Source organism: Ammospiza caudacuta, chromosome 34 (assembly GCF_027887145.1).
Source record: "Ammospiza caudacuta isolate bAmmCau1 chromosome 34, bAmmCau1.pri, whole genome shotgun sequence".
Lineage (NCBI taxonomy): Eukaryota > Metazoa > Chordata > Aves > Passeriformes > Passerellidae > Ammospiza > Ammospiza caudacuta.
Window position 1 is genome coordinate 3,398,644 of NC_080626.1, and position 11,181 is coordinate 3,409,824.

Genomic DNA, 11,181 nt, shown 5'->3' on the forward strand with positions numbered 1-11,181 from the left:
AATTTAACCCCTCCCCTCCCTTAATTTTAGCCCCTCCCCCTCCTTAATTCAGCCCCTCCCCTTTACTTTTAACCCCTCCCCCCCTTTAATTTAACCCCTCCCCTTTATTTCTAACCCCTCCCCCTTCATTTAACCCCTCCCCTCCCTTAATTTTAGCCCCTCCCCTCCTTAATTTAACCCCTCCCCTTTATTTTAGCCCCTCCCCCTCCTTAATTTAACCCCTCCCCTTTATTTCTAACCCCTCCCCCCTTTATTTTTAACCCCTCCCCCCTTTAATTTTAGCCCCTCCCCCCCCTTTAATTTAACCCCTCCCCTCCCTCAATTTTAGCCCCTCCCCCCTCCTCAATTTAACCCCTCCCCTTCGCTTCCAACCCCTCCCCCACCCTGGGCATCCTCACCCTGTGGGGAGGGGGCGGGGCCTCTCTCGGGGGAGGAGGGGGCGGAGCCAGCAATGCCGGCCCCTCCCCCGCCTCGGCCCCGCCCTCCCCCGGCCCCGCCCTGCGCAGCCCCTCCCCCACCTCGGCGCGGCCCCTGCCCCCCCCCGCCCTGGGGGTCGCTGAAAGGGGGCGTGGCCTCGGCGGGCGCGGCCTCTGCGGGCGGGGCCTCGGGGGGCGTGGCCTCGCGGGGCGCGGGCGGGGCGCTGTGGTGCGAGCGGGGCGCGCAGGTGCTGCTGACGGCCGTGGGCGCCTTCGCCGCCTTCGGCCTCATGGCCATCGCCATCGGCACCGACTACTGGCTGTACGCGCGCGCCCGCGTCTGCAACGCCACCGGCAACGTCACCAACAACGCGGCCGCCTCGGCCGTGGCCATGGCGCACGGGGGGCTCACCCACTCCGGCCTCTGGAGGGTCTGCTGCCTCGAAGGTGGGGACGCCGCCGGCGGTGGTGGGGACGCCGTTTGGGAGGGACGGCGGCGCCCGTGAGGGAACCGGGGACGTTCGGGGGGGGGGGGTTCAGGAGGGTTGGTGGCACCTGGGATGGGGTTCAGGGGGGTTGGTGGCATCTGGGATGGGGTTGGTGACACCTGGGATGGGGTTGGTGGCATTGGGAACATCCTTGTGGACGTGGTTCGGGAGGGTTGGTGGCACCTGGCATGGCATTGGTGGCACCTGGGATGGGGTTGGTGGCATTGGGGACATGGTTCGGGAGGGTTGGTGGCACCTGGGATGGGGTTTGTTGGTGTTGGTGGCATCTGGGATGGGGTGGGTGGCACCGGGAACATCATTGGGGACCTTGGGGACATGGTTCGGGAGGGTTGGTGGAACCTGGGATGGGGTTGGTGGCATTGGGGACATGGTTCAGGAGGGTTGGTGGCACCTGGGATGGGGTTCGGGAGGGTTGGTGGCCCCTGGGATGGGGTTCAGGGGGGTTGGTGGCATCCGGGATGGGGTTGGTGGCATTGGGAACATCATTGGGGACACTGGGGACATGGTTCAGGAGGGTTGGTGGCATTGGGAACATCATTGGGGACCTTGGGGACATGGTTCGGGAGGGTTGGTGGCATCTGGGATGGGGTTGGTGGCATTGGGAACATCATTGGTGGCACCTGGGATGGGGTTGGTGGCACCAGGAGCTTCATTGGGGACATTGGGGACATGGTTCGGGAGGGTTGGTGGCACCTGGCATGGGGTTGGTGGCATTGGGGACATCATTGGTGGCACCTGGGATGGGGTTTGTTGGTGTTGGTGGCACCTGGGATGGGGTTGGTGGCACCAGGAACATCATTGGGGACACTGGGGACATGGTTCGGGAGGGTTGGTGGCACCTGGGATGGGGTTGGGGACACCAGGAACATCATTAGGACATCATTGGGGACATGTGTGACATCACTGGTGGCACTCAGGACATGGTTGGGGAGGGTTGGTGGCATCTGGGATGGGGTTGGTGGCACCGGGAACATCATTGGGGACCTTGGGGACATCATTCAAGAGGGTTGGTGGCACCTCTGACATCATTGGTGACACCTTTGACACCATTGGAGACGTTGGTGACATCACAGGAGACACTGGCGGGACATTGGTGACGCTGTTGGTGGCGTTGGGGACAATCTGGGGCCAACTGTCCCCAATGTCCCCAACACCCCCAACGTCCCCGATGTCCCCAACGCCCCCAATGTCCCCAACGTCCCCAAGGTCCCCAATGCCCCCGCTGTCCCCAATGTCCCCAAGGTCCCCAACATCCCCAATGTCCCCAATGTCCCCAATGATGTCCCCATTGCCCCCGCTGCCCCCGCTGTCCCCGCTGTCCCCAATGTCCCCAATGCCCTGGATGTCCCCAACGCCCCCCAATCCCCCCCAATGTCCCCAAATGTCCCCGAATGTCCCCCAATGTGCCCAGGTCTCAAGCGGGGGCTGTGCCTGCGCATCAATCACTTCCCCGAGGACCTCGAGTACGACCACGACAGCGCCGAGTACCTGCTGCGTGAGTTACCATGGCAACCGTGTCACTGTCGCCATGGCAACCGCGTCATTGTCATTGTCATTGTCATTGTCACCATGGTAACTGTGTCACTGTCATTGTCACATCATTGTCACCACGACAGCGCCGAGAACCTGCTGCGTGAGTTACCATGGCAACCGTGTCACTGTCGCCATGGCAACCGCATCATTGTCACCTCATTGTCATTGTCACTGTCATTGTCACCTCATTGTCACCACGACAGAGCCGAGTACCTGCTGCGTGAGTTGCCATGGCAACCGTGTCACTGTCGCCATGGCAACCGCGTCATTGTCATTGTCATTGTCACCATGGTAACTGTGTCACTGTCATTGTCACCTCATTGTCACCATGACAGAGCCGAGAACCTGCTGCGTGAGTTGCCATGGCAACGGCGGCATTGTCATTCTCACTGTCACCATGGCAACCGTGCCATTGTCGCCATGGAAACAGGGACATGGTGACGGGGACATTGTCATTGTCATTGTCACCATGACAGCGCTGAGTACCTGCTGCGTGAGTTACCATGGCAACCGTGTCACTGTCACCATGGCAACCGCGTCATTGTCATTGTCACCATGGCAACCATGTCATTGTCATCGTCATTGTCATTGTCACTGTCACCATGGTAACTGTGTCACTGTCATTGTCACCTCATTGTCACCACGACAGCGCCGAGTGCCTGCTGCGTGGGTTGCCATGGCAACGGCGGCATTGTCACTGTCACTGTCACCATGGCAACCGTGCCATTGTCACCTCATTGTCATTGTCATTGTCACCTCATTGTCACCATGACAGAGCCGAGAACCTGCTGCGTGAGTTGCCATGGCAACGGGGGCATTGTCATTGTCACTGTCACCATGGCAACCGTGCCATTGTCGCCATGGAAACAGGGACATGGTGACGGGGACATTGTCATTGTCATTGTCACCACGACAGCGCCGAGTACCTGCTGCGTGAGTTACCATGGCAACCGTGTCACTGTCACCATGGCAACCGCGTCATTGTCATTGTCACCATGGCAACCATGTCATTGTCATTGTCATTGTCACTGTCACCATGGTAACTGTGTCACTGTCATTGTCACCTCATTGTCACCATGACAGAGCCGAGTGCCTGCTGCGTGCGTTACCATGGCAACGGGGACATTGTCACTGTCACTGTCACCATGGCAACCGCGTCACTGTCGCCGTCATTGTCACCCTGACAGTGCCCAGTGCCTGCTGCAGGAGTTACCATAGCAACCAGCATTGTCACCATGGCAACCGTGTCACTCTCATTGTCGCTGTCACCAGTACCTGCTGCGTGAGTTACCATGGCAACGGGGACATCGACACCATGGCGACCCTCCCATTGTCACTGTCACTGTCACCATGGCAACTGTGTCACTGTGTCACCGTGGGAACCAAACCCTGGCTTCTGTTCCCATGGCGACGCTCCCAGCATCCTCCTGTTGCCATGCATACAGCCTGGTACCCAGCCATGCGTTTCCATGGCAACCGCGCCAGCGATGCTGCTGCCGTTTCCATGGCGACGCTCCCAGCATCCTCCCAGCTTTGCTGCTGCCATGGCAACGACCCCGTGACCGCCCTGGCAACCGTCCCGGTGATGCTGCGGCCGTTGCCGTGGCAACGGCCTGGCACAAAGCCTCGTGCTACCACGGCAACCACTCCTGGTTCTCTGATTGGCTGGAGATAGCAGATCCTTTTCCAACGCCGCGCTCTGATTGGTTAGAACTCCCAAACCAGACCCCTTTTCAATGCTGAGCTCTGATTGGTCACAACTCCCAGATCGCTTTCCAACACTGTGCTCTGATTGGTCAGAGCTCCCAAACCTCCCCCCCCCCCCATTACTGCTCTCTGATTGGTCACAACTCCCAGACCAGATCCCCCTCTATTGCTGGGCTCTGATTGGTCAAAACTCTCAGCCTCCTTTTCAGTGCTGCGTTCTGATTGGTCAGAACTCCCAAACCAGATCCCCCTCCATTGCTGGGCTCTGATTGGTCAAAACTCTCAGCCTCCTTTTCAGTGCTGCGTTCTGATTGGTCAGAACTCCCAAACCAGATCCCCCCTCTATTGCTGGGCTCCGATTGGTCACCGCTCAAAAATCCCTTTCCCACACTGCTCCCTGATTGGTCAGAGCTCCCGGCCTCCCTCCATTTCTGCTCTCCGATTGGCCGCCGGCCTTTAGCTCTCCCGTTGGCCTCCGGGGGTCACTCCCGCGCCCTGATTGGCCGATTTCTCTGCGTAGGCGTGGTCAGGGCCTCGAGCATTTTCCCGATCCTGAGCGCGGTGCTGCTGCTGCTGGGCGGGCTCTGCGTGGCGGCCTCGCGGCTGCGGCGCGCCCGCACCAGCCTCGTGCTCGGCGCCGGCATCCTCTTCGTGGCCGCGGGTGAGTCGGGGGTTAAAAACCCCAACATTCATCCCCAAAAATCCTGAAATTCATCTCAAAAAAATCCTGAAATTCATCCCCAAAAAAGCCCAAAATTCATCCCAAAAAAATCCTGAAATTCATCCCAAAAAATCTGAAATAAATCTCAAAAAAATCCTGAAATTCATCCCCAAAAAATCCTGAAATTCATCCAAAAATCCATTCCAAAATTCATCGAAATATCCCCAAAAAATCCATTCCAAAATTCATCAAAATATCCCCGAAATCCATCCCGGCATCCTCTTTGTGGCCGCTGGTAGGTGAGGGGTTAAAAACACCAAAATTCATCCCCAAAAAATCCTGAAATTCATCCCAAAAAAATCCTGAAATTCATCCCAAAAAAATCCTGAAATTCATCTCAAAAAAATCCTGAAATTCATCCCAAAAATTTCCTGAAATTTATCCCAAAAAAATCCTGAAATTCATCCCAAAAAATCCATTCCAAAATTCATCTAAATATCCCCAAAAAATGCATTCCAAAATTCATCAAAATATCCCCAAAAAATCCATTCCAAAATTCATCAAAATATCCCCGAAATCCATCCCGGCATCCTCTTCGTGGCCGCGGGTGAGTCGGGGGTTAAAAACCCCAACATTCATCCCCAAAAATCCTGAAATTCATCCCAAAAAAATCCTGAAATTCATCCCCAAAAACCCCAAAATTCATCCCAAAAAATCCTGAAATTCATCCCCAAAAAATCCTGAAATCCATCCCAAAAAATCCTGAAATTCATCCAAAAAATCCATTCCAAAATTCATCTAAATATCCCCAAAAAATGCATTCCAAAATCCATCAAAATATCCCCGAAATCCATCCCGGCATCCTCTTTGTGGCCGCTGGTAGGTGAGGGGTTAAAAACACCAAAATTCATCCCAAAAAATCCTGAAATTCATCCCAAAAAAATCCTGAAATTCATCCCAAAAAAATCCTGAAATTCATCCCAAAAAAATCCTGAAATTCATCCCAAAAAAATCCTGAAATTCATCTCAAAAAAATCCTGAAATTCATCCCCAAAAAATCCTGAAATTCACCCCAAAAAAATCCTGAAATCCATCCCCAAAAAATTCCTGAAATTCATCTCAAAAAATCCTGAAATTCATCCCAAAAAATCCTGAAATTCATCCCAAAAAACCCCAAAATTCATCCCAAAAATCCTGAAATCCATCCCCAAAAATCCTGAAATCCATCCCAAAAAAATCCTGAAATCCATCCCAAAAAAATCCTGAAATTCATCCCAAAAAATCCTGAAATCTATCCCCAAAAATCCTGAAATTCATCCCTAAAAACCCCAAAATTCATCCCAAAAAAATCCTGAAATTCATCCCAAAAAAATCCTGAAATTCATCCCCAAAAAATCCTGAAATTCCTCCCCAAAAATCCTGAAATTCATCCCTAAAAATCCCAAAATTCATCCCAAAAAAATCCTGAAATTCATCCCCAAAAAATCCTGAAATTCATCCCCAAAAAATCCTGAAATCCATCCCAAAAAAAATCCCGAAATTCATCCAAAAATCCGCCGTCCCAAAATTTGAAAATTCGCTTTTTAAAAACTAATTTTTAATTAAAAATTTTAATTTTGTTTCCTTTATTAATGAAGGAATGACCCCCCCCGTCCATTAAATAACGCACTTAACCCCTTCCTGGCCAGGGCTCTCCAACATCATCGGCGTCATCGTTTACATCTCGGCCAACGCGGGGGGGGAGGGGTCCGGGGGGGGCCTCCCCTCCCCCCCCCGGCGGGACGGGGAGCGCCGCCCCTCCCCCTACTCCTATGGGTGGAGCTTCTACTTCGGGGGCGTGTCCTTCATCCTGGCCGAGGCCATCGGCGTGCTGGCCGTCAATCTCTACATCGAGCGCCACCGCAAAGCCCCGCCCCCCGCCCCGCCCCCCGCCCCGCCCCCTCCGCCGCTCCTCCCCCGCCAGGCCCCGCCCCCTCTGTCCAGGCCGCGCCCCCCGCGCCGCCGCTCGCGCTCGGGCTCGCGCTCCAGCGGGAAGTCACGTGACCCCTCCCCGCCCCCCCCGCAGCGCGGGAAAGGCTCGGGGTCCCCTCCCCCGGCCGAGATTTCCATGTACACGCTGAGCAGGGGGGGGGAGGGGCCGGGAGGGGTGGGCGTGGCCTCGTCCCCGCCTCCCCCACCCCCGGGGGCCGCGCCCCTCCCCCCCCCGCCCGGCACGCCCGGCCCCGCCCCTCCCCCCGCGGCCCCGCCCCCGCCCGGGGCTTTCCTGACGCTGCAGGGGGGGGGGGGAGGGGCGGGGGGAGGGGCGGAGACCCCCGGGGGGGGCACCGGGACCCTCAACAGGAAAACGACCCCGGTGTAGGGGAGGGGTGAAATACCCCGAAATCACCCCAAATTTCACCCAAAATCACCCCAAAATTACCCCGAAATTACTCCAAATTCACCCCCAAAATCACCCCAAAATTTACCCCAAAATCACCCCAAATTTCACCCAAAATCACCCCAAAATTACCCCGAAATTACTCCAAATTCACCCCCAAAATCACCCCAAAATTTACCCCAAAATCACCCCAAATTTCACCCAAAATCACCCCAAAATTACCCCGAAATTACTCCAAATTCACCCCCAAAATCACCCCAAAATTTACCCCAAAATCACCCCAAATTTCACCCAAAATCACCCCAAAATTACCCCGAAATTACTCCAAATTCACCCCCAAAATCACCCCAAAATTTACCCCAAAATCACCCCAAAATTTACCCCAAATTCACCCCAAATTTCACCCAAAATCACCCCAAATTTCACCCAAAATCACCCCAAATCATCCCAAAATCACCCCAAAATTACCCCAAATTCACCCCCCAAATCACCCCAAAATTCATCCCAAAATACCCCACAATCCACCCAAAATTACCCCAAAATCACCCCAAAATTTACCCCAAATTCACCCCAAATTTCACCCAAAATCACCCCAAAATCACCCCAAATTTCACCCAAAATTACCCCAAAATCACCCCAAATTTCACCCAAAATCACCCCAAAATTACCCCAAAATCACCTCAAAACTTACCCCGAAATCACCCCAAGTTTCACCCCAAATTTCACCCAAAATCACCCCAAAATTACCCCAAATTTCACCCCAAATTTCACCCAAAATCACCCCAAAATCACCCCAAATTCACCCCCCAAATCACCCCAAAATTCATCCCAAAATACCCCACAATCCACCCAAAATCACCCCGAAATCACCCCGAAATTCATCCGAAATTTCACCTCAAAATCAGCGGAAAATTACCCAAACATTCACATTAAAATAATTCCAAAACCAGCCGAAAATTATATTAAATTCACCCCAAATCCACCCAAAGTTCACCCCAAAATTCATCCAAAATTCACCTGAAAATCAGCCTAAAATCATCCCTAATTTCACACGGAATCAGCCCAAAATCCACCCAAAAAGGAGGCAAAAGTCACCCCCAAATCATCCCAAAATCAGCCCAAAATTCACCTTAAAATCACCCCAAAATTCTCATGAAATCACTCTAAAATCCTCTCCAAAATTCACCCAAAATCAGGGAAAATCACCCCCAAATCAGTCCAAAATTAATTGAAAATTCATCCCAAATTCACCCCAAAATTCACTCCAAAATTACTCCAATATTCACCCAAAAATCAGCCTAAAATCTCCCCCAAAAATCATCCAAAATTTAATCTAAAATCACCCAAAAATTCACTCAAAATTCCCCCCCAAATCACCCCAAAATTAATTCAAAATTATTCCCCAAATTAACCCAAAATTCACTTTAAATTTACCCCAAAATTCACCCAGAAATTCACCCCAAATACCCCAAAATCATCTCAAAATTCACCTTAAAATCACCCCTAAATTCACCCGAAATCACCCAAAATCCACTCAAAATTCACCCGAAAATTCATCAAAAATTCACCTTAAAATTCACCCAAAATTCATCTAAAATTCATCCGAAATTCCAACAAAATTCACCCAAATTTGCCCCAAATTTCACCCAAAATTCCCCCAAATTTTGCCCCATTCCCCCCCAAGTCCCAGTGCCTTAAAGGGGGGTTGGGACCCCCGGGATGCCCTCACCAGTATAAACCAGTCTGGACCAGTTTGGACCAGTCAATCCCAGTTCTCTGGATTAATCTGGACCAGTTTGGACCAGTTTGGACCAGTTTGGACCAGTTTGGACCAGTTCACTGCCTGATATGGGACCAGTTTGTCCCAGTTACCCTGGACTGGTTTGGACCAGTTTGTCCCAGTTTCTTGGACCAGTTTGGACCAGTAAATCCCAGTTTGCCTGGACCAGTTTGGACCGGTCCAGACCGGTTCCCTGGACCAGTAACCCCCAGTTTTCCAATACCAGTCTGGACCAGTTTGGACCAGTAAATCCCAGTTTGCCTGGACCAATCTGGACCAGTATGGACCAGTTTGGACCAGTTCACTGCCTGATATGGGACCAGTTTGTCCCAGTTACCCTGGACCGGTTTAGACCAGTTTGTCCCAGTTACCCTGGACCGGTTTAGACCAGTTTGTCCCAGTTTCTTGGACCAGTTTGGACCAGTCCAGACCAGTTCCCTGGACCAGTAACCCCCAGTTTCCCAATACCAGTCTGGACCAGTTTGTACCAGTTTGTCCCAGTTCCCTGGACCAATCTGCACCAGTCTGGACCAGTTTGGACCAGTTTGGACCAGTTATTCCCAGTTTGCCTGGACCAGTCTGGACCAGTATGGACCAGTTCACTGCCTGATATGGGACCAGTTTGTCCCAGCTACCCTGGACCAGTAGGTCCCAGTTTGGACCAGTAAATCCCAGTTCTCTGGGCCAGTTTGGACCAGTTTGGACCAGTTTGGACCAGTAATTCCCAGTTTGCCTGGACCAATCTGGACCAGTTTGTCCCAGTTTCTTGGACCAGTTTGGACCAGTAATTCCCAGTTTGCCTGGACCAGTTTGGACCGGTCCAGACCGGTTCCCTGGACCAGTAACCCCCAGTTTTCCAATACCAGTTTGGACCAGTCTGTCCCAGGTTCCCTGGACCGATCTGCACCAGTTTGGACCAGTTTGGACCAGTTCACTGCCTGATGTGGGACCAGTTTGTCCCAGTTTGCCTGGACCAGTCTGAACCAGTTTGGACCAGTAACTCCCAGTTCCCTGGACCAGTTTGGACCAGTTTGGACCAGTAACTCCCAGTTCCCTGGACCAGTTTGGACCAGTTTGGACCAGCAAGTCACAGTTACCCTGGCCCAGTTTGGACCAGTTCCCTGGACCAGTATCCCCCAGTTTTCCAATACCAGTTTGGACCAGTTTGTCCCAGTTCCCTGGAGCAATCTGCACCAGTCTGGACCAGTTTGTACCAGTTTGGACCAGTAATTCCCAGTTTGCCTGGACCAATCTGGACCAGTATGGACCAGTTCACTGCCTGATATGGGACCAGTTTGTCCCAGTTACCCTGGACCGGTTTAGACCAGTTTGTCCCAGTTTCTTGGACCAGTTTGGACCAGTAAATCCCAGTTTGCCTGGACCAGTCTGGACCAGTCCAGACCGGTTCCCTGGACCAGTATCCCCCAGTTTTCCAATACCAGTTTGGACCAGTCTGTCCCAGTTACCCTGGACCGATCTGCACCAGTCTGGACCAGTTTGGACCAGTTCACTGCCTGATATGGGACCAGTTTGTCCCAGTTTGTCCCAGTTTGTCCCAGTTTGTCCCAGTCCGTCCCAGTTACCCAGCGCCTTTGGGGGGGGCTGGGATCATCGGGAGCCCCCCCGGGACGGCCCAGGCCCCGCCCCTTTTACCAAACCCCGCCCCCTTGACCAGACCACGCCCCTTTCTTCCCTCCCATCAAACCCCGCCCCTCACCCAGCTCAGGCCACGCCCCTTCCCCCACACCCTGCTGTGGCCACGCCCCGTTTGTGACCAAACCACGCCCCCGGGGGGTTGGCCACACCCCTGCCTTTAACCCCGCCCCCTCCAGGCCCAAGCCCCGCCCCCCGCATGCGAATTTTTACGGGAATTTCGCTCTTTCCAATAAAAACCAAGCGTGAAAAACGGGAAATTTTGGTGAAATTGGGGACATTTTGGGGAATTTTGGGGAATTTGGTTAATTTTGGACAATTTTGTGGACTTTTGTGGGAATTTGGGGGCGTTTTGGGGGAAATTTGGGGCCATTTTGGGGAATTGTGGGAATTTGGGGACATTTGGGGCTGTTTTGGGGTCATTATAGCGAATTTGGGAGGTTTGGGGACAATTGGGGGGATTTCAGGAAATTTTGGTCTTTTTGGGGCCATTTTGGGTTTGTTTTGTGGGATTTCGGGGAATTTGGGCGGTTTGGGGACATTTG

General features: G+C 53.0%; 1 protein-coding gene across 1 annotated transcript; it reads left to right on the top strand.

The window, feature by feature from the left end:
• The first annotated feature begins 646 nt into the window (after positions 1-646).
• Positions 647-9,631, top strand: CACNG8 (calcium voltage-gated channel auxiliary subunit gamma 8). The gene is made up of 5 exons (XM_058822703.1): positions 647-863; positions 2,337-2,420; positions 4,686-4,826; positions 6,515-7,036; positions 9,465-9,631. Exons 1-5 carry the CDS (start codon positions 707-709, stop codon positions 9,629-9,631), a joined length of 1,071 nt encoding a protein of 356 aa, XP_058678686.1. The 5' UTR covers positions 647-706.
• The last annotated feature ends 1,550 nt before the right edge of the window (positions 9,632-11,181 follow it).